Source organism: Bufo bufo, chromosome 3, assembly GCF_905171765.1.
Source record: "Bufo bufo chromosome 3, aBufBuf1.1, whole genome shotgun sequence".
NCBI classification, from domain to species: Eukaryota; Metazoa; Chordata; class Amphibia; order Anura; family Bufonidae; genus Bufo; species Bufo bufo.
This window is the reverse complement of record NC_053391.1, coordinates 144,606,963-144,631,786: the sequence shown is the minus strand read 5'-3', so window position 1 is coordinate 144,631,786 and position 24,824 is coordinate 144,606,963. Positions and strand designations below refer to the sequence as shown.

The following is a 24,824-nucleotide window of genomic DNA, read 5'->3' as shown; positions in this document are numbered from 1 at the left end:
GAATGGAGAGAAATCCGTTCAGGATGCATCAGGATGTCTTCAGTTCCGGAACGGAATGTTTTTTGGCCGGAGAAAATACCGCAGCATGCTGCGCTTTTCGCTCCGGCCAAAAATCCGGAACACTTGCCGCAATGCCGGATCCGGAATTAATGCCCATTGAAAGGCATTGATCCGGATCCGGCCTTAAGCTAAACGTCGTTTCGGCGCATTGCCGGACCGACATTTAGCTTTTTCTGAATGGTTACCATGGCTGCCGGGACACTAAAGTCCTGGCAGCCATGGTAAAGTGTAGCGGGGAGCGGGGGAGCAGTGTACTTACCGTCCGTGCGGCTCCCGGGGCGCTCCAGAGTGACGTCAGGGCGCCCCACGCTCATGGATGACGTGATCACATGGACACGTCATCCATGTGCATGGGGCGCTCTGACGTCATTCTGGAGCGCCCCGGGAGCCGCACGGACTGTAAGTATACCGCTCCCCCGCTCCTACTATGGCTACCAGGACTTTAATAGCGTCCTGGGTGCCATAGTAACACTGAAAGCATTTTGAAGACGGTTCCGTCTTCAAATGCTTTCAGTACACTTGCGTTTTTCCGGATCCGGAGTGTAATTCCGGCAAGTGGAGTACATGCCGGATCCGGACAACGCAAGTGTGAAAGAGCCCTAAAGCCATCGCTCGCCCACATACAGAATCATGGTTTGCTGGCACAATCTCCTGGCAGCAAATTATGTTTTAGGTGTCCGCACCGATGATCCTATTACCCGATGAATGAGCGTTTTGCTAGTTTATCGGGTAAACAGCTACATCTTTACACAGGCAGAATATCGCTAATGACAGTTCGTACGAACACTTTAGTGATAATCTGCCCCAATATCGGGCTGTGGAAAGGGGCCTTTGGGAGATTATGTCAGATTTGGATTATGAGCTCCAATGGGTATGGGCACAGAGTTATGACAATATCTGAACAGTGGTGAGGAATATGTATGCATATGCATATATATATATATAAAAAATACAAATAAACTTAAAGGGGTGCTCCGGGCTTTTAATATTGATGACCTATTCTCAGGATAGGTCATCGATATCAGATCGGCGGGTGTCCGACACCGGGCACCCCCGTCAGCTGTATGACGAGAAGGAGCACGCAGTGTCCACGTGCCCTCTCCCATCTCTCTACCTGCTCGCTGCTGCTATGGAAAAACAGCAGCAAGCAGGAAGAGAGACGGGAGACGGCACATGCACACTGCACGCGCCTTCCCATCTTACGTCAGATCAGCAGGGGTGCCCGGTGTCGAACCCCCGCCGATCTGATATTGGGTCTTGTGGACTTGAGTGCTGCTGAGTGACCAGCAGTCCTTCTTGTGGGGCAGTGAAATACTACGTGTTCATTGCAGGCTCTTCCTAATTTGTAAAGGTCCGATGGCAGACTATATACACTCACCTAAAGAATTATTAGGAACACCATACTAATACGGTGTTGGACCCCCTTTTGCCTTCAGAACTGCCTTAATTCTACGTGGCATTGATTCAACAAGGTGCTGATAGCATTCTTTAGAAATGTTGGCCCATATTGATAGGATAGCATCTTGCAGTTGATGGAGATTTGAGGGATGCACATCCAGGGCACGAAGCTCCCGTTCCACCACATCCCAAAGATGCTCTATTGGGTTGAGATCTGGTGACTGTGGGGGCCATTTTAGTACAGTGAACTCATTGTCATGTTCAAGAAACCAATTTGAAATGATTCGAGCTTTGTGACATGGTGCATTATCCTGCTGGAAGTAGCCATCAGAGGATGGATACATGTTCTCATTCTGTTTACGCCAAATTCGGACTCTACCATTTGAATGTCTCAACAGAAATCGAGACTCATCAGACCAGGCAACATTTTTCCAGTCTTCAACAGTCCAATTTTGGTGAGCTCGTGCAAATTGTAGCCTCTTTTTCCTATTTGTAGTGGAGATAAGTGGTACCCGGTGGGGTCTTCTGCTGTTGTAGCCCATCCGCCTCAAGGTTGTGCGTGTTGTGGCTTCACAAATGCTTTGCTGCATACCTCGGTTGTAACGAGTGGTTATTTCAGTCAACGTTGCTCTTCTATTAGCTTGAATCAGTCGGCCCATTCTCCTCTGACCTCTAGCATCCAAAAGGCATTTTTGCCCACAGGACTGCCGCATACTGGATGTTTTTCCCTTTTCACACCATTCTTTGTAAACCCTAGAAATGGTTGTGCGTGAAAATCCCAGTAACTGAGCAGATTGTGAAATCCTCAGACCGGCCCGTCTGGCACCAACAACCATGCCACACTCAAAATTGCTTAAATCACCTTTCTTTCCCATTCTGACATTCAGTTTGGAGTTCAGGAGATTGTCTTGATCAGGACCACCCCCCTAAATGCATTGAAGCAACTGCCATGTGATTGGTTGACTAGATAATTGCATTAATGAGAAATAGAACAGGTGTTCCTAATAATTCTTTAGGTGAGTGTAAGTGTACACAATGGACTAGGGACTAGAGAAGTAGTGACATTCTTCTGGAACAGATGATCAGCAGAGGACACAGATATATTTAATACACAGAGAATGTGATGACTCTCTGTATCTTTGCCAAGAACTGCCCACACTTGGCAACTATTCCTGCTCAGCGCTAGCAGAATGCTACTGCAGTGTTTAAATTGGCATTTCTGTTATTTTTAAGTTCTTACACATATGATGTGTCAAAACAGAAAATATAACTGCTGTTATACCCAAAACTATAATCCATGTAATACCTGCTATACACTAAGTTAGAGACTGTGAACTTTGCTTAAAGCGATCCTCAGGTTCAAGACAAAAATAATAACTGGGCAACAGACAGAACACTTACATGAAGCCCTCCTTTTCATTTTGGATCCTCTGATCCCTTTCCTCTTGTACCATACAAGAAGGACACACTGGTTCTCAGACTACCCAACGCACACTGTCAGGGGTGTAGCTAAAAGCTCATGGGCCCTGGTGCAAGAGTTCAGCTTGGGCCCCCGTCCCTCAGTGCTTGTTGGCAAGGGGCAGGGGAGCACATAGCCTTCCTGCTGCCTGAGGCAAACATTGAAAGGGCACCCCCTCATGCCAAATTCTTAACCTAACCCCTTCCCTCCAGCCAGAGGTGTAAATTGACTAGTATGCACTTTCTATAATGCCAGTGTCTATGTGGTATGTGGCACAAGGGTCTTTGGGCCCCCTCAGGCTCCTGGGCCCGGTAGTGACTGCTACCTCTGCACCCCCTATAGCTACACCCCTGCACACTGTACAGTACATGGTAGTCTAAAAAAACTTCCTACTGCCATCGGACTGACTAACACCACTCACGTGCAAGCGCTTTGCTGGACAAGTAGGAAGTGACTTGTGATATTCTGAGAAGAGAGCGACCATCTTGGGTGGCAGAAGAGGGAATCGCTGGAACTGCAGCTCAAAAGAAAGCACCTTGTAAGTGTTCTTTCCTTTATCCAGTTTATTTTTTTGTCTTGAATCGAAGGGACACTTTAACTCCTGAGTGAAAATATACACTAGCATTCATCAACCTTCCAAGTCTTTCCTTCAATCAGGACTCCATCTCTGTCATACTGTCAAGGGAACTCTGGTAGAATGGGAGGCCAGCATTGTGGACCACATAGCGACCTATGTGCCTATTGGAAACTACAATTTCCAAGCACAAACAGCTTTCCTGTGCATTTTCTTCTGTAGTGCCTCAATCAGTACAATTATGTATTCGTTGTGTGGAATATTGTCATTGGTATTGTCCATCACATTGCTGAAAGGCCTAAACGGCAGGTAGAAGAGATGTATGTCAGGTCAAGCACTTGTGAACTGTGCGCGCCTTCGCTATGCTGTTCATTCATGCGCCTTCTCACTACATCAGGTAAGGATAGGAATCACTACATCAGTGACCACTGTAATAATAAATTAAAGGAATGGGGTATTTGTTGCATGCTTCAAGAAATGCCATACATAGAACCATACGTAGCCACCATACGGCAGCATATTATGTGTGTCTCTGACATGGGCATCACGGCTAAAGGATATTCTGAATCTAAAATTGCTCTTCTAACTTTATTTCCACATGGTCACAGCCCAATTGAACTTTGCGTTGACAAGGCCAGTAAAATATTTCTTCATAAAGCTCAATCAATTTGTAACCTGCCCCGACAGCAATCAAAATAGCAAAATACCTGGTAATGAGAAGCATAGGCTTGAAATTTCCAATGTGAATTCACAGAATAAATTTATGATTCAAAGATTATGTCAGGAAATTACCTTGTTTATGACAATCACAATATCACCTTCTCTGATTGTCAATTCGTCTTCATTGAGGGCTTCATATGGGAAGAGAACTTTACAATATTCCTTGGCTGCCAAACAAAAAGAAGCATGATCTGATTTATTTAGCATTGGTAATCAGTATGCAAATGGATGTTATCAGAGATGCTGGCAGGAGCCAATAATTAATAACTCAGTATGCATGAATATATTCCATCCAATATAAACTGCTGCTAGGCATACAATGTCGCATGCTAGTATAACATGTTTAATGATGGCAGTTTCCAAAGGTGCCATAATAAAAACTGATGCCCCCTTGCTCAATACAAAATACCAAAATATAGGTAAAGGTACAAAGACAATGTCATGGTCATATACAGTACCTTTAAAGCAGCTCAGTCACCAGGATCACCAGGATCAACCAGCTGGTAGGGCTCACCATCCTGATTAAAAAAATACCTTTCTTTTGTCTGTACGATAAATAGCTGCAGAGATATCTGCGTTCTATTCATATGCAAATTAGAAGTTTGAGCACCAGGAGGCGGGGCTGAATCCTTTGAGCACCGCTCTGTAACACCCCCTGTGCTCTGAACACTCCCCCCTTCCTTTGATTGACAGGGGCTAGACATGCTGAGGACAGAGCTGTGCCCTAGCATCTACATATCATATACTCTATGTACTATAGCTTCACCACACAGATCTGCTCAGAAAGCTAATCTACATATTACTAGTTTATTCGCAGGCACAATATATGATTAGAAACACACCAGTAATATGTGTGTGTTAGCTTATAAGCACAGAAAAAAATATGCATCTCTATGTGGTAATGCTATAGCTTTGTGTAAAGTTTATGGTTTTGCATGTAGAGGGGGGTAGGAGTGTTCAGAGCACAGAGAGTGTTACAAAGCAGTGCTCAAAGGACTCAGCCCCGCCTCCTTGTGCTCAAACTTCTCATTTGCATATGACTAAAAACAATTGCATGATGAGCCCTTTCAGCTAGTGTATCTGGTTTAATAGGGTTGAGCCTGGTGACAGAGCCACTTGAATGGATAATAATGGTCAGGGTAGTCACCTATGCAATAAGATTCACACCAATAAACTAAGAAAGGGTGAGACAGAGAAGAGTGGCTGGTCCAACAACCTTCCACCAATTGGTTATACTGAGCAAAGCTGGTCACATATGGACTGATATTCAAGCCTAGGAATGACTAAGTACATAATATGGTCATGTAGGTGGCTGAAGAGGAGTGCTTCTGTTGTAGGGTTATAGGGCAGTAGTGTAATGCTCAACCATGAACAGCTTACAACTAATTGCCATGGTTTTGTGGCAAGTACAGGTGAGGCACATAAAAATCATGTACATGTACTTGCTGAGAAACCATAGCAATTTGTGGTCACAAGGCGCGACGGCATAGTACTGCCCCACAGCCGCTATGTGGAAACCTAGCCTAAGAGATTAATGTAAGACAGAAATGCACTTATGGTTTCATGTTATTTAAACCTCAGATTCTGAGTTTCTTTCATTAAAAGGGTTGACCAGAGGTGTAGACAGATCTCATAGGACCTCATGACAAAACTTAGTATGAGCTCCCCTGCCCCACCAGATTGTACAGTATGTGTGCATCAATCACTCCCAGGCAATGTAGAATGCAAAGCCCAATGCACCAAATTTGTGATGAATACTTTTTTTTTATTAAGAGGGCAAAGTTGTAATAAAAAATGTAATAAAAAAGTCATCCATGGCTTCACCAAATGTATCCAACTTCACGCCAAACAACTAACATAAATACATTGATAAATCTGCTTTCCATCTATTACAAAGCTGGTTGCCTGCAGCCATCACAAGGAGCTCAGTGCACAGGAATTTATGCATTTACAAAAGACTGAAATGGAAGCTGTAATAATCTTTTTACACAGAGCTAGTGGAAGCTTCATGAAAATACAGTATTTTCATATTTGAAAGAGAAGGAGTTCAGCGACGGATCCATTGTCACCCATCGGCACCGGCATGATTACAAGCGGATGCTAACAGAATGAGGAAGGAACACAATGCAGGAGGAAGCTGCAAGAAAGCTGCAGCGCTCGCAGGAGTGTCGGTGCCTTCTCATACAGCTGATAGACGGGGGTCACAGGTGTTGGATCTTGTACCGATACTGATGCCCTATCCAAAGAATAGGTCACCAGTTAGAAAGAGTCGGAAAACCCCATCCACAATCTGTAAACTTAAGATGCATGCCATGAACATATGTCTGATTTCAGCTTAGCCACACAATGATAAGCCAAACTGGCCATAAAGATTTCACCTGACTAAAATTGGCATGTCTTCATAATGACTGTGTACAAATATTTAATTGGTTTCTTATAAGATCTTATGAGTTTCTATGTCCCTGTGGAAAGGATGAACTATACAACTGTAGCTTGATTAGTTGATGAACCTATACACTAGGGCAGTGGTGGAGAACCTATGGAACAGGTGCCAGAGGCGGCACTCGGTGCCCTCTCTGTGGGCACCCACACCCTGGAAAAAGTCTATCTGATACCAATATGCCTTAGACTTTCCCTGCCATTCATCAGCGCAAGGCGCACTATGAATGGCACAGGCAGCGCATTGAATGCAGGCAGGCTATTATAGCTAAATGATAAAGTACATGGAAGATATACTATATTGGACTGCAGTATTCAGGTCAAATTGCCGTGTTGGCACTTTGCGATAAATAAGTGGGGTTTGGGTTGCAGTTTGTCTGTAAAAGTTTCGCCATCACTGCACTAGGGTTTCCCCGTTTCTTAGCCCGTGTTCTCAGGAATGACAGAGTTCATGGGGTTCCACAACAAAATGATCTGTCACTTTTACAATAGGGACGTCAAACTGATTTCTCAGAAATGCTTTGCAAAGCAGTATATATGTCCAGGTCAAATTATAGCACTGGACAAGACTTCTATAATGCTTTACCCTCCCAACAACAGCTGCTTTGAGGCAGGAGTTAGGGGTTCTCCAGGAGGGTAGACATTTATCAGGGGTTCCTCTGCTGTGAAATCACTGCCTTGCACTATAAAACTCTAAAAATAGGACTGTAAGCCGGTTTTGTAACCTCTATTGTGAAATGGACAGAGACTAATTTGAAGACGCATCCAAAAATAAAGGCAGTGTAGGAGGACGGAGCAGGAGACAGATCTACTCTGGACCAGCAAAAAAAGCTTAAAAGGGAAGGGCTTTTATAGGCTGAAGAAGGTGGAGCACCTTCCGGGCACGCAGTATAATAAGAGAGTGGCGCTTGCCAAGTGTGACGTCCTCGTCTAGAAAAGACTTTCATGCCAACATTAATTTCTGGGTGTTAAGCTTTTTAGTGAAATTGTTTTAGTTCATATGATAAGACAGTACTGTCAATTTAAGAATGCTCGCTGCTAAAGCCAACATCTGCATAACTTCCATCATTTTCATCCTGTGCTTATGTCCTACCATGCACTATATTCAGTATATAGTTACAATGGAAAATACTAAGGACACTTTCTTAAAGTAGAGGTTGGGTGCAGCAGCACTTGCCTTCTCAGCATTGCTCATTGCTTGCTCTCAACACATAGGACATGTGCTTTACCGTTCTAAAGGAAATCAAAGTGCAATATCAGCTCCCGTCATACCAGAGCGGAAAAAGTGTAGAAACCCAGGGAAACTTCAAGAAAAAAACATTAACAAAAATGGAAGGAATGACATTTACTAATAACAGCGTGAATGCTCTAACAAAAAAACATTGCGTGGGAAATGATAGTTATTTTACACCAACCACTCTAAAATGTTATTTCTCCTCAATCCTGGGCTCCCTCCATGCAAAGCTGTAAAGATGGTGCGCCTGCGGTGAATGTGCATAAGGGTTGATGCCGCAGATAAACATTCTTCAGTCAGCTATTTGTTGTGGATGAGTGCCCTTTCTAAGACTGAAAGTCATTGCCTAGAGGCTTCCTGGTAGAATAAAGCATGTATAATCTGATCAACGGGTATGGTTCAGTTATCTAGTAGACTTTCTCAGTGGTTTTATCGTTGCTGCCACCTTTTTGTGTGACTAGAGCATTCACAGGATAGAGGCAACTCGGTTGTCAGTTTACAACAGGCACGCATTTGTGCTCGGAAAACCCAAAGTGTAAAGGTCCATATGATAACATTAGTTGATGAAACACCTACGTTGTATTCTACTGAATTCAAGTCCAGGCTGTAGAATTTCACAGTCATGGGAAGTAAAAGCTCCACAAGAAATGTTGTACAGTAGTGGTGTCACTATGGGGGAAACATCAGATGAGTTTCTACCCCTTCATAGCAAACCTAGGCAGGTTATCTTTTGCCTATGCACACAGAGAAGTGGCTACGTTTCGAAAGGCACGTTATCACAATGATGTCAACTCAATAAACTGGCTGGAAGATCCCCCAAACCTAGGAAGCCAGGCAGACATGGGAGTGGGAACTTATGAAGACTCTATGGCACTATGGGGGCACTGTATGGCACTTCTGGGAACTGCATTGTGCTTTGCATATACAGGGGCACTGTAAAACGGGTACATGAAATGTTAGATACGATGTTCTTTACAAGAAGAGAACTTACTTTTTGATTTATTTTCTGATTCCATCTTCAGAGATTCTTGGGATGTCATAGTTTGTGGAAGTTTTTTCACCATGGTCTGCAAGAAAAGAAATATTTGAAACTTTTCATTGTGTGGATCTAAAATGCAAACCAAAGGACATTTTTCTTTACAGTGAGCATTGTACAGTAAGTAGACATGGGGTGGGGGGTATTACCCAGAATTTAGAGCTCAACTAAAACTCTGTTCACACTGGCATAAATGGTGGGAAATGCTTGCTGTGATTATGCCAAATGTTTCTATAGACAACTAATCACCTGCCATATGCCAAAAGAGTCTGCGCAGCATGCATCATCATCACTTTTTTTTAAAGCTGAATGGTGAAGTGTAGTTAATTATACATGTTTTTCAATAAAAAGATTTCTTGAAATATATACGGTATATACCTGTCACGATCAGTGTGGGGGGGGGGGGGGGGGGGGGAACTCCACACTGAACATAAGAGGGAAGGGGAACAGTAACTGGGCCTGGAGGGAAGAAACAGGTCATCTCCTAGACAACCCTAATCCGGGCCCTGACTACATATCAATATGAATAGACCATGAAGGTAGGAATATTCATAAGCAGGATACCTAGGCCCTGATTTCGCTATAAGGCCCTGGAATAAGTATAGGACCAGAGACAACCCATTCCTCCCCAGGAATAAGTATAGGACCAGAGACAACCCATTCCTCCCCAGATGGACGAATGGAAGTCTCTGTCTCAGGCCCAGTTACAACAACAGGGAATATAACAAATACAAACAAACGCGACACTTAACGTCTGTAGAGATGGAACAACAGGAACACCAGAGAGGATCTCACACCAGCTCAGCCAAACCCAAATGAAGCTATCAACTGCATAGTCAGAAGGGTGGGGTGAGACTATAAAGGGTAGAAGTGATGACCACTGAGCAACAGCTGAGAAAAGGGAAGTGGTCATTAACCCTATCAACACTGAATCAAGAGAAATCAAGGAGGCTGTTAGATTCCTCCACGCTCAGCCAATCTCCTTGATTTCCTGACATCAGTCACCTGAGGGACCGTGACAATACCATATTGAATACATTTTATTTGCTGGAGGTCAATGCACCACATATATCAATATCATTGTGTCTGGAAAGTGTCTTTATTTGCACCAGAATTTGTGGCGCACGCTTGCTGTGCCAAACATATGAAGTGTACAGTATCTCACAAAAGTAAGTAGACCCCTCACATTTTTGTAAATATTTTATTATATCTTTTCATGGGACAACACTGAAGATATGACACTTTGATACAATGTAAAGTAGTCAGTGTACGGCTTGTATAAGTGTAAATTTGGTGTGCCCTCAAAATAACTCAACATACAGCCATTAATATCTAAACCGCTGGCAACAAAAATGAGCACACCCCTAAGTCAAAATGTCCAAATTTTGCCCAATTAGACATTTTCCTTCCCCAGTGTCATGTGACTCGTTAGTGTTACAAGGTCTCAGGTGTGAATGGGGAGCAGGTGTGTTAAATTTGGTGTTATCGCTCTCACAATCTCTCATAATGGTCACTGGAAGTTCAACATTGCACCTGATGGCAAAGAACTCTTTGAGGATCTGAAAAAAGAATTGTTGCTCTACATAAAGATGGCCTAGGCTATAAGAAGATTGCCAACACCCTGAAACTGAGCTGCAGCATGGTAGCCAAGACCATACAGTGGTTTAACAAAACAGGTTCCACTCAGAACAAGCCTCGCCATGGTCGACTAAAGAAGTTGAATGTACGTGCTCAGCGTCATATGCAGAGGTTGTCTTTTCAAAATTGACATATGAGTGCTGCCAGCATTGCTACAGAGGTTAAAGGGGTCAGCCTGTCCGTGCTCAGACCATACGTCACACACTGCATCAAATTGGTTTGCATGGCGTCCATGTCGTCCCAGAAGGAAGCCTCTTTTAAAGATGATGCACAAGAAAGCCTGCAAACAGTTTGCTGAAGACAAGCAGACAAACTTATTTGGTTCAGATGGTGTCAAATATGTGGTGTTGGCAACCAGGTGTGGAGTACAAAGACAAGTGTGTCTTGCCTACAGTCAAGCATAGTGATGTGAGTGTCATGGTTTGGGGCTGCATGAGTGCTGCCGGTTGTGAGGAGCTACATACAGTTCATTGAGGGAACCACAAATGCCAACATGTACTGTGACATACTGAAGCAGAGCATGATCCCCCCTCTAATCCAAGATGATAACGACCCCAAACACTCCAAGACGACCACTGCTTGCTAAAGAAACAGAGGGTAAAAGGTGGTGGACTCGCCAAGCATATCTCCAGACCAAAATCCTAATTGAGCATCTGTGGGGCATCCTTAAAAAGAAGGTAGAGGAGTCCAAGGTCTCTAACATCCACCAGCTCTGTGATGTCGTCATGGAGGAGTGGAAGAGGGTTCTAGTGGCAACCTGTAATGCTCTAGTGAACTCCATGCCCAAGAGAGTTAAGGCAGTTCTGGAAAATAATGGTGGCCTCACAAAATATTGACACTTTGGGTACAATTTGGCCATTTTCACTTAGGGGTGTACTCACTTTTGTTGCCAGTGGTTTAGACATTAATGGCTGTATGTTAAGTTATTTTGAGGGCACACCAAATTTACACTGTTATACAAGCTGTACATTGACTACTTTACATTGTATCAAAGTGTCCGATCTTCAGTGTTGTCCCATAAAAAGATATAATAAAATATTTACAAAAATGTGAGGGGTCTACTCACTTTTGTGAGATACTGTATGTACCATAATTTTGTTTCACCGCTTTTTAAAAAAAAATCACAGATTTAGACAAATTTTAAAATGAAAAACATAAATTTGGCACAAACTGAAAATGGCACAGGCACAATATTATGGCACACAATAAACCTATCCTAATATATCTGCATGAGGTATGCACTGTATGGCATGTAAGCGTGCCCTCTGACTGGGCCGTACAACTGCTGTATTGGGAGATTGTTCTGACGTAGAGGGAAGATACTGATGTAACCTTGCAGACTGGTAATTTTAGAAAGGAAGCCGAGATATTAGTATACACTGTACACCCTTGAGATACACTGTTTGTCAAGCACTGGTATTGAATAAAAGCATATTTTAAAAAAATAATAATAGGGGCTTATTTTTTTTTGTGACTGGTTGTAGCATTTCTTTGCACCATTTTGGTATACATATAATTTATTGTATCACCTTTATTCTTTCTTTTACAGGACACTTGGGAGAAGAACAGAAATTCTGCCATTGATTTTCAATGTTTTCACACTATGCAAAATGAAGTTCAAATAATGTTATCTTTTATTGTTTTATCTTTTAATGTTACTACTGGGACAGTGCCACACATTTTTATTTAATCATTTTTTTTTTACTATTTAAAAAAATATTTTATTTTTAAACTGAAAATATTTCTTTCTTCTCCTCTAAAAGAGGTGTCCTCTCAATGCATTTTACTGAGGGTTAGTCGGAGCACAGAGTCGGAATGCATGTGAGTATGAAAAAAAAATTCTGTCTAAATCCAAGAGAAAAATAACTTCATTATAGGCCATATTACAGAGGTATTCTGCTTCTAGGGAAGAATAGGCCCGTAGTACAGCCATACAGAGGCACCATACTTGTTTCCATCTCTACTGGCTCTTGTACACATGCCTGTTTAAGGTTTTATTGAGAATTTTAACCTAATCCTGATTCTTACTATTGCAGGTGTTTATATCGTTGTTACTGTTGTGCTTTTGTCTTTTGTCTCTTACTTGCTTCATTGATGTATTCGAGCAAGATATGAAATCCTTTCAAGGGTGAATATGTAAGGTGAACATGAAAGAAACTTGAGGAGCATAATTACAGGAAAAAAATATCACAAAATAAGACATCTGCCTGATCTTGCGGCACTCAATCATTGGACTTTAGTCTATACAAGGTCATCCAGGTTGCATTTATAGGCACCGCGGATACAAATCAATGCCAGTCAATTACTAGGTTACACTTCTGGTTATTGTGTGTAAATGGCTGCACTTGGAGAGCTCATTAACTGCTTGGGCATAGAATGAAACTACCATAAGAAGCCTGCTATTTGTATATTCACATCTGTGCACCCACTCAAATACTGTGTATATTGGAAAGCCTGATTGTGTCTTATTATTCAGCCTGCTTACCAAGATAAACACAGCTGACAGTTTCTCTGACAGCTCCATGAGATTAGCTCTCTAAACATCAGCCAGACCAAGCAGAGCGCTGACTTCTTCCAATGAAGATTCCGTTGTTAAAATATAAAATTGGAGCCGCATAACGAAGTGATAGATAAGTGCGCAAAAAAAAAAACTAAAACACAGACAAAAATTCTGCCCATAGTAATTAACTAAACATTATCACTTTTTTTTATCCTGGATGTCTGTAATCATTTGTGACCGATGTAATTAGCCCTCATTCATTTTAAACTATGCTGAGGTAGTGGTACTGCCAAATGGGATGCCATTTCTCGCCTTGTAATTAACTCTTCGCGGCTTTCGGGCTATACTTGGACTGATGGCTATTACATTCTCTGAACAAGTGAATGAACGTTTTGATACTGGCACAGGATGGGAATTGAAGCTGCGAGATGAATAGTGGTTTTGGAAAAGCAGCCAGCAGCCTTGCGGGGAAGATGTTGGCTGTGTTCTCCCCAGGTTTATCAGTCTCAGAGTAGAATTAGTCATTTCTTTGTTTTCATTTATGATATGGAAATTCATGAATGTTTCATGAGCAACAAGTAGCAGTGAGCAATTATTTTATAATTTGGAACATTACCAGCAGATTCATTAGGAAGCTTCTAAGCCATTGATCAGCTTTTTATATAAATGCAGGAAAATTAAGCTGGTTAATATGACAAATACTGCTGCGTAGCCCCGCAGTCTCTGTGAATTGGCAGCTGTCCTTACGCCTGAAGGTCATCCGACCAAAATAAAAGACACATAGAAATACCATGTTCCCCAATGCTGACCTGAAACATGGTGATTACAGTATCTGTCTACACAGCATCGACTACTGTAAGAAATCTGCCTACACTTTTCTTTTCATGAATCAGTAGTGTAAGAGGAGATAAGAAAGTTTGTAATATATCTTTTTACAGAAAAATGCCTCTCTTTCTCCACTTAGCAGACTTTTTTCCTGTGTTAGAAGCTAACTGAAAGATCAGATTACAGCTGCAGCCCATAGACATCTAGGGAGATGAGAAGGAGAGGAAGGGGGAGGGAAGCTGCTGAGAGAGAAAGAGACAAACACAGATGCTGCTGTGGCAACTAGTACATTTCCTATCTCACATCAGTACAAGATTCACAGCCACCCTAGTAAGTAATGCTAATATCCTGCATGCTGCTGCAGCTTCTGAGGGTGCCCTACAGAGATATATATACCTAGTCAGGAAGGAATTTTGTACCCTAAAAAGAGGAACACTAACTTTGACCTCATGTTTTTTTCCCTTCCTCTGGACAAACTTTGCAGGATAACAGGCTGAACTGGATGTATAGATGTCTTTTTTCAGCCTTACAGACTATGTCACTATGTATATAGGGGAGCAGGGAATCCTCTACTCTCCGTGTGCTGTTTATGGGAGAAATCATATTAGCTAGTGTCCACCACTTAGTGAGGCTACTTTCACACTTGCTTTAGGAGCGGATCCGTCTGGTGTCTGTACAGACGGATCCGCTCCTATAATGCAAACGCTGGCATCCGTTCAGAACGGATCCGTCTGCATAACAGTTTTTTTTCAGATTTGATTTTTCACTTCGTGAAAACTCAGATCCGACAGAATATTCTAACACAGAGGCGTTCCCATGGTGATGGGGATGCTTCAAGTTAGAATATACTAAAATAACTCTGTACATGACTGCCCCCTGCTGCCTGGCAGGTGCTGCCAGGCAGCAGGGGGCAGACCCCCCCTCCCTCCCCTGTATTTAACTCATTGGTGGCCAGTGCAGCCCCCCTCCCTCCCCTGTATTTAACTCATTGGTGGCCAGTGCGGCCCTCCCTCCCCTGTTTTTAACTCATTGGTGGCCAGTGCGGCCGGCCCCCCCTCCCCCCCCCCGTTTTTAACTCATTGGTGGCCAGTGCGGCCGGCCCCCCCCCCCCCCCCCCCCGTTTTTAACTCATTGGTGGCCAGTGCGGCCGGCATCCCCTCCCTCCCCCTTCCTAATTAAAATGACCGACCCCCCATCATTGGTGGCAGCGGAGAGTTCCGAAATTTTAGAAGCATCATACTTACCTGCGATGTCTGTGACCGGCCGGGCGCTCCTCCTACTGGTAAGTCAAAGGTCTGTGCTATAAGCAATGCGCCGCACAGACCTTCCACTTACCAGTAGGAGGAGCGCCCGGCAGGTCACAGACATCGCAGGTAAGTATAATGCTTCTAAAATTGCTAAGTAACCATGGCAGCCAGGAATGCAGTAGCGTCCTGGTTGCCATGGTTACCGATCGGAGTCCCAGCGATTAAACTGGGACTCCGATCGGAACTCTCTGCTGCCACCAATGATGGGGGGTCGGTCATTTTAATTAGGGGGGGGAGGGAGGGGGGCCGGCCGCACTGGCCACCAAAGAGTTAAAAACAGGGGGGGGGGGAGGGGGGGGGCCGGCCGCACTGGCCACCAATGAGTTAAAAACAGGGGGGGGGGGGAGGGCCGGCCGCACTGCCCACCAATGAGTTAAATATAGGGGAGGGAGGGGGGCCGGCCGCACTGGCCACCAATGAGTTAAATACAGGGGAGGGAGGGAGGGGGCGGGGCTCTGTGTTAGAATATACTGTCGGATCTGAGTTTCACGATCTAACTCAAATCCGATGGTATATTCTAACATAGAGGCGTTCCAATGGTGATGGGGACGCTTCAAGTTAAAATATACCATCGGATTGGAGAAAACTCCGATCCGATGGTATATTAATAGGGACTCCTGACTTTACATTGAAAGTCAATGGGGGATAGATCCGTTTGCAATTTCACCATATTGTGTCAACGTCAAACGGATCCGTCCCCGTTGACTTGCATTGTAAGTCTGGACGGATCCGTTTGGCTCCGCACGGCCAGGCGGACACGAAAACGCTGCAAGCTGCGTTCGGGGGTCCGCCTGCTGAGCGGAACGGACGCCAAATGGTGCCAAACTGATGCATTCTGAGCGGATCCGCATCCACTCAGAATGCATTGGAGCTGTACGGATCCATTCGGGGCCGCTTGTGAGAGCCATCAAACGGAACTCACAAGCGGAACCTCGAACGCAAGTGTGAAAGTAGCCTGAGCTGTACTCACAGAAAACTGACAATTAGAGACAGATCCTGCAGAGGGATAACTGGTGATAACAGTGGGCTCAGGCTTGGATACAATAATGGACATGAAGTTCCAACAGAAGACAACCTACTTAGAGATGACTTTTCAGCCAATCACTTGTAAATAGGGGCTATCTATTATGAGTTCTCCACAATTTTCAGAGTGCTTCTTTAAAAGTGGGCATGTACTTTATAGATGGAGGCTGTCTGAGTATAATCCTGGATCTTAAGGAAGTTTCGGGTTTTCTGAAATAAGAATTTTTTTCCCCTCTCCATTTTGGACAGGCTGAAATGGTGGGTGGGGGTTGGAAATATATGCAATTATACTTTTTTTGTACTATGCATATATATATAAAATAAAATAAAAGCCTTGTATGAGCTATATTGGTGGGCTGAATGAACTCCAGTCCAACAATGTTGGTACGTGTCTTTACACCAGAAACTACATAGTAATATGATAATAGCTACAACATAGGGTACATTTTTATCAAGCCTACTATGCCAGAAATGCACAGTGCTTATTAAACCAGGTATTGGTACTTTTGGCAGTGTGGGCAGGTGTCAAGTCCTGCTGGAAAATGAAATCAGCATCTCCATAAAGCTTGTCAACAGAGGGAAGCATGAAGCGCTCTAAAATTTCATAGATGGCTGTGTTGACTTTGGACTTGATATAACATCGTGGACCAACACCAGCAGATGACATAGCTCCCCAAATCATCACTGACTGTGGAAATGTCACCGCCAGACATCTGAGAAGCTCTGACAGACGTTCTTCAGAACCTCCTGCTTGAGGTTCTTTTGTTTTGCTTTCGTTTTGTCATCTCGTTTCCCTCTCTCAGCTGTCATCTAGTTGCACTGATTGCATCCCTTTAAATCCCCTCCCATACTGCATAACTTTGCGGTTTATACAACTTCCTGGAGTGTGCTGATGCTAGAAGCTGTTACTGCTGCATCTACAAGAAAAGTCTGTTTCTTTATTCCTGTTTTCCTGTGGGCTTGATCCTAGGTGACCCTGACTACCTCCGTCTTAAGTGTAGGGAGCCGGTGGTCGTGTCCCCTCACTATTATAGGGTGTTCAGGTGGCATACAGGAGGAACGAGGGTATGCAATTTTCTACCATTGAGATTTTTGCATAGGCTGAGCAGTAAGGGAGAGAGCTAGGGTTGTTACAGGGCTTACTCTTTTGTTCCTTAGTTTTGGATCAAGTCAGTCGGATCTTCATTTGTCTTCTAGTTTTCTGTAACACCATCCGTGACAGGAAACTTCACAGTAGACCTCACACAACTTGGACTGTGTGCCTCTCTACTCTTTCTCCAGATTCTTGGACCTTGGTTTTCAAATTAAATGCTAAATTTACTTTCATCTGAAAACAGGACTTTGCATTACTGAGCAACAATCCAGTGCTTTTTCTCCTTAGCCCAGGTAAGATGCCTCTGACATTGTCTCTGAATCATAAGTGGCTTGACACAAAGAATGTGACAGTTTTGGCCCATGTCTAGGGTACGTCTTTGTGCAGTGGCTATTGAAAACCTGACTCCAGCCGCAGTACACCCCTTTTGAATCTCCTCCAGATTTTTGAATGGCCTTTTCTTGACAATCCTTTCAAGGCTGCAGTTATTTCTGTTGCTTGTGTACCTTTTTCAACCACACTTTTTCCTTCCATTCAACTTTTTGTGGCTCATTCTCCTGTGTCTTCTGGAGCACCAACAAGTCAGCAGTCTTCCCCATGATTGAGTAGCCTACTGACCCAGACTGAGGGACCATTTAAAGGCTTTGCCTTTGCAGGTGTTTTGTATTGATTAGCTGACTAGAGTGTGACACCATGAGTCTCAATATTGAACCTTTTCACAATATTCAAATTTTCTGAGATACTGACTTTTGGGTTTTCATCAGCTGTAAGCCATAATCATCAACATTAAAATAAATAAAATCGCGGCATCTGTGAGGTGAGGCAGAGGGATGCAGCTCCCTCTGCTTTCTGATCGGAGCCCATGCAGTGAAATTGCGGGGCTCTGATCAGTAACCATGACAGCCGGGAGCCTGCTGAGGCTTCTCAGGGCTGTGATAATAACTTCCCTCCTGAGCTATGCACGAGGCACAGCTCAACAGGGAGCACATCAAAATCCTATTCACCCTAAAAGATCCCAGGTTCTAAACCTGCGCTTCTTCATAACTCCGGCGGCATCTAAAACGCTGGTCTTAATAAATGTGCCCCTAAAAGTTTCAATCCCAATTTTACCTATAAAAATATATAAACAATATAAAAAATTAACTTATCAGAAATCAATGCATCTGGAAAAGTGTGGACTATTAAAATATTTCAAAAAATTTCCTGTGCAGTAAACGCTGTAACAGATGTAACAGAAAAAAAAAAGAAAAACAATTCATTATATTTTATTCACCTTGTCCCCTCAAAAAATAAAAAAACTGTGATCAAAAACTTGTACATGCCACAAAAATGGTACCAATAAAAACTATACTTCTTTCTGCAAAAAAACAAGCCCTCATACAGCAATGTAGACCAAAATATGAAAAAAGTTATGGATGTCAGAAAATGGTGATGCAAAGAAAATTTTTATTATTTGTATGTGGGATACACAAATACAAACTAACAATGTCACATGTAATAAACGGATATCCTGGTCATCATTCAAATTGTGAAAAACTTCCGAGAACCGCTTTACTTAAGGAAAACTGGAATTTTACATATGATAGGTTGTAAAAAGGTATCTATCTACCCAGGAGCTGAGTCTTTCATTGAGAGACCCAGTTCCAGATATTATAGGCTTTAAAGGTAGAAGAAAAATATCCTTATAGGTTTTTGGTAATCCATAGAAAATAGGACACAAATTGTACACAAGATAGCCCAATGGACTTAAAGGGGTTGTCTCACTTTTGCAAGTGGCATTTATCATGTAACATAGTAACATAGTTTATAAGGCCGAAAAAAGACATCTTTCCATCCAGTTCAGCCTGTTATCCTGCAAGTTGCATGTAGAGAAAGTTAATACAAGGCATTTACTAATGTACCGTATTGTGATTGTCAATATTACTTCCTTTGCTAGCTGGACCAATTTTTCCATCACATTATACACAAATTTCCTTGGTTACGACCACCCTTCAAATCCAGCATCCGTGGCCGTGTTTACACTCTATAGAAAAAAGCACTGGCCTCTCTGGTGGCCAGGACCACAGGAGCACAGATAGGCCAGCGCTTTTTCCTATAGTGTGCAAGCACGGCAACCGATACTGGATTGAAGGGTGGTCGTAACCATGGAAACGAGAAGTGTATAATGGGAAGGAATTTTTTTTCTAGCCAGCAAAGAAAGCAATATACAGTACAGACCAAAAGTTTGGACACACCTTCTCATTCAAAGAGTTTTCTTTATTTTCATGACTATGAAGGCATCAAAACTATGAATTAACACATGTGGAATTATATACATAACAAACAAGTGTGAAACAACTGAAAATATGTCATATTCTAGGTTCTTCAAAGTAGCCACCTTTTGCTTTGATTACTGCTTTGCACACTCTTGGCATTCTCTTGATGAGCTTCAAGAGGTAGTCCCCTGAAATGGTCTTCCAACAGTCTTGAAGGAGTTCCCAGAGATGCTTAGCATTTGTTGGCCCTTTTGCCTTCACTCTGCAGTCCAGCTCACCCCAAACCATCTCGATTGGGTTCAGGTCCGGTGACTGGTCATCTGGCGCAGCACCCCATCACTCTCCTTCATGGTCAAATAGCCCTTACTTTCAAAGTTTTCCCAATTTTTCAGCTGACTGACTGACCTTCATTTCTTAAAGTAATGATGGCCACTCGTTTTTCTTTACTTAGAATTTATATTATGGCAAGAAAAAAGCAGCTAACAGTCTATTCAGTAGGACTATCAGCTGTGTATCCACCTGACTTCTCCTCAACGCCACTGATGGTCCCAACCCCATTTATAAGTCAAGAAATCCCACTTATTAAACCTGACAGGGCACACCTGTGAAGTGAAAACCATTTCAGGGGACTACCTCTTGAAGCTCATCAAGAGAATGCCAAGAGTGTGCAAAGCAGTAATAAAAGCAAAAGGTGGCTACTTTGAAGAACCTAGAATATGACATATTTTCAGTTGTTTCACACTTGTTTGTTATGTATATAATTCCACATGTGTTAATTCATAGTTTTGATGCCTTCAGTGTGAATCTACTATTTTCATAGTCATGAAAATAAAGAAAACTCTTTGAATGAGAAGGTGTGTCCAAACTTTTGGTCTGTACTGTAGATAACAATACATTAGTTAGTGGTTTCTTTCTCTACATAATAAATGCCACTTGCTGAAGTGAGACAACCACTTAAATTTTAGAGGTGATTTGTTATTTTAGGTTCCTGTTACCTTCACTGAAGATGGAAAGCTCTGCCTCCAAAATGATGTTACATGATGTAGTTTGATCCTATTGGATGCATTTGTGTTTTTAACAGGTTCTGATAATTATGCCATGACTAAGGGTTTGGTCACTGTCTGGCTAGTGTTGACCTATGTGTATTTAAGATGATTATATGACACTTACTAATATAGCCTTTGTTGAAATTCTGCACAATTTCTATATTTCAATAAATAGGCTTCCTTGTTTGCCAAGTATTTTGTGCTGTCCACACAGAGGTCCTGTCCATAAGATGGCCACTGAGGGAGGGTCATGTGACCAGGCAGATCACCTCCATATGATGTCTCGTTCACTGTTGGCAGTTTAGTGGCGGTGCAGTGTGCTGGGATGCAGGACACATTTGTCTGGTCACATGACCCTCCATAAGCAGCCATCTTATGGACAGCGCAAAGGACTTGTCAATCAAGGGGGCATACCTAATAAAATATAAAGGCTATATTAGTAAGTGTCATATAATCATCTCATAAACACATAGCCAAAAAGTGGCCAACCCCTTAGTCATGGCATAACATGTAAATCACCAGAAGCTGTTAAAAACACATATGCATCCAACAGGATCAAACTACTGTACATCATGCAACATCATTTTGGAGGCAGAGCTATCCACCTGCAATGACGGCGACAGAAACCTAGACAGGAATCAATGGAGATATCAAAGGAAAAATCCCACAATTTAGTAGATATATAGCCAGTGGCCAACTGATTCATGTCCGGTTTTGGTGCAGATTTCATGCTGATTTTTTGCATACAAATCTGCACCATGTGTATGTACGCTTAAAGAGCGTCTGTCAGCAGATTTGCACCTACAGTATGACACTGGCTGACCTGTTACATGTGCGCTTGGCAGCTGAAGGAATCTGAGTTGGTTGTTCAGAGGTGCCTGCATTGCTGAGAACAATTATGTTTTAATGTATGCAAATAAGCCTCCAGGAGCAACGGGGGCGTTGCTGTTACACCTAGAAGCTCTGCTCTCTCTGCAACTGCTGCGCCCTCTGCACTTTGATTGACAGGGCCAGACAGGGAGAGCCTCTAGGTGTAACGACAACGCCCCCGTTGCTCCTGGAGTCTCATTTGCATACATTAAAACCAAATTTTTCTCAGCAATGTGGCCACACATGAACATGGGACCAACACAGATGCCAAATGCACATGTAACAGGTCAGCCAGTTTTAAAGGGACAAATCTGCTGACATTTGGCATTTTTTGCGGCTCGGGTGCGGACCCATTCACTTCAATGGGGCAACAAAAGATGCGGACAGCACTCCGTGTGCTGTCCGCATCCGTTGCTCCGTTCCGTGGCCCCGCAAAAATTATGAGGCATGTCCTATTCTTGTCTGTTTTGCTGACAAGAATAGGCATTTCTATAATGGGCCTCCTGTTCCGTTCCGCAAATTGCGGAAGGCACATGGGCGGCATCCATGTTTTGCAGATCCATAATTTGCAGACCGCAAAACACGGCACGGTCGTGTGAACAAGCCCTTAAAAGGAACTTGTCACCATAAAAATGCAAATTAATCTGCAGACAGCATGTTATAGAGCAGGAGGAGCTGAGCAGGTGGGAACATATTCAGCATAAGTTGTAATTTATGCCTTTGTATTCAGTGATAGTCAGTTCGCAGTGTTCGCCAGCGAACACATGCGGGGTGCCATCTTTAGTAAGGTAGAGAACAGCCGCCGGGGGCCGTCATCGGGCTGTTCTTGGAACTGGTTTCAGACCGGCTCCCGGCACAGGTAAGGGCTTACCTGTGCATCGCCGGTGGGGTGAGTCTACCTTACTAAAGATGGCAGCCCGTATGTGTTCGCTGGCGAACACTGCGAACTGACCATCACTGTTTGTATTCCTGCGCATTCTGGGCTTTGAAGTCAGGGAGGTGGTCCTATCAGTGATAGGTCAGAGACGTAAAGAAAAAAGGAGAGGGTTAGTCACTCTGCTACCGTAATAGGTAGCTCAGGACCAATATAGCACGGCGCCAAAGGTTGGATAGGTGAAAGGGAGAGGATGCAATGCAAGATAAAGATACAGAGGCTGCCGGTGGTAAATGTCCGGCCGGATGATCCGGGCGGATAGAACAGTGTTGAAAATAAAAAAGAGAGAAAAATTTTTACCACTCTAAAAGGCGCCACCTGGGGCAAAGAAAAAAGGACCATTAAACGGAAGGAACACTAAAAGCTATCAATAAAATATAAAAATAAGTTCTAGATAATATACTGATCAAGAACTAAAAAATCGGGATAAAATCAGATTTACTCACTTCACCCAGGAGGAGAGATGAGGGATAAGCTCAATCAATCTATCAAGCTCATCAACTACCTCCTGCGCCTGGTTCGCTTGATAGATTTTTCTGGATAGACAGCAGTCCACACTCGGGAGATCTTGAAGTTACAAAAAACTTTATTCCACACAGGGTATGGGTGAGGGAAGAGCCCAACGCGTTTTGGGGATTTTCATCTAAGAATCGCCTTCTTCAGGAGCCATCAGTGATGACAGCTATCTGTGCATACACATTCATAGAGGTAAGGCTGTCAATCACTGATAGGACCGTCTCCTGGACTGGTTATTTATTTCTCTGATGTATTATGTATCACTTCAAAGCCCAAAATGAGCAGGAATTTAAATGAATAATATACAAGTTAGGCCAATAACCATTTATTTTTGCGTTCTGATCCACCAGAAGAATAAAAAAATAAAGAAAAAAACTGATTCTGTATTTTAAGCATCTGTTATGCACATTTGGCATCCATTTTCGTTATTTTAGATGGAAAGAAAAGTCCTGAAAGCAAAGACTTCTTTTCCGTCTAAAATAACGGATCTCAGAAGGAAATGGCTAAAGACGCGAAACTGAGCATAACGGATGCTTAAAATACAGGAATCCATTTTTTGGGGGGGAATCAGAAGAACAGAAAAATAAATGGAGAGGTAAACCCAGCCTTATACTGAATCTTTTCCCATACAACTATATACAATCTGCTCAGCTCCTCCTGCTCTATAACCTGCTGCCTGCATCTCATACACCAGTTCAACGTGACAGGTTCCCTTTAAGTGTCCAGATTCTGTCTGGCCAATAAGAAATGTCATTCTTTCCATTCAGTTTCATTATGTCCTCTGTATACAGAATGCCTGGTGCTTTCCCCCTCCCCCATCATTATGGCCATAATAAATGCCTTGCATCTTAAAGGAGAAATCAACCCAAAATAACATGACATTGAGAAATGTCAGTAGATCACATCATGAAGTCTTTGGAGCCACCATACAGACCCACCAGTGACATAATGCTGCTGATAAGGATTGGGTTTGGGTGGGTGACAAGAAAAGACATTCAGCTAGGAAACTCACGTCTCAATGTAACCAACAAAACAACCACTTTGGTTATACCATACTTGCTAACTGTCCCAAATTTGCAGGGACTGTCCCTGGTTTTCAGAGATAGTCCCAGTAAATTTGCGCTGTCCAGGGCCAAAAATGTCTGGGGCTAATGATAACCCCGCCCATAAATGGCGATTTCCAGACGGAGTTCCCAGGGGTGCGGTTTTCAATGTCCGGATTTTTACCAACCTAAAGGTTGGCAAGTAATGCTATACTGGGGGTAAAATATTCAGGATTTTCTGATAAAATTGCCATTTTATGAAGAGGACAGTGTTGCTTTTAAGATCACGCAGCATGCACTAATTGAGAAGAATAGGGAGTTTCTCCCTACACATAATTAAGTAACACACTTTGCATTTAGTTAATTAAAACCATCTGTAGGCCTTTGAAAAAAAAAGAAAAAAAAAAGCAGCATGTATGTAGTTCACAGTCAAGGCAATGCTTGCCAATTGGGACAGGCGTACTAACTTACAGTATTACTGCAGTCACGAGGCTGCTCGAATTAACTGGAATAACAGGAGACATGACAACAATTAAATGTTATATAAATAAGCTTACAAGGTTTGGCTGCATGTATCAGCAATGCAATTAAAATAATAGTACACACGTATGCACTATACTACACCCTGCCATTCCTGCTGTATAGAACCTATAGAACAATGATGAGAACAATATGGCAAGATTATTCCATAGTAAGGGGGGGGGAAAAATGAGTCCACAGTGTATCCTCTCCCCGTGTAACCTCTGTAATTCCAGAGACTGATACATTATGATGACTTGAACATACCGCCACAATGAAAATGCTGCAACCAAGATTATGGAAAAAAGATAAAGAATTCTTTTAAATGTGTTCCA

General features: G+C 42.9%; 1 protein-coding gene across 3 annotated transcripts in view; it reads right to left on the bottom strand.

Moving 5' to 3' along the window:
- Nucleotides 1-24,824, bottom strand: part of SH3KBP1 (SH3 domain containing kinase binding protein 1) — a 424,339-nt gene that overhangs the window by 79,632 nt on the left and 319,883 nt on the right. For all 3 annotated transcript variants that reach the window (XM_040423674.1, XM_040423675.1, XM_040423676.1), the window contains 2 exons: nucleotides 8,876-8,951; nucleotides 4,284-4,378 (listed from right to left, as the gene is read on the bottom strand). In XM_040423674.1, coding sequence (XP_040279608.1) covers nucleotides 4,284-4,378; nucleotides 8,876-8,951 — 171 coding nt within the window. The remainder of the gene's footprint in view (nucleotides 1-4,283; nucleotides 4,379-8,875; nucleotides 8,952-24,824) is intronic.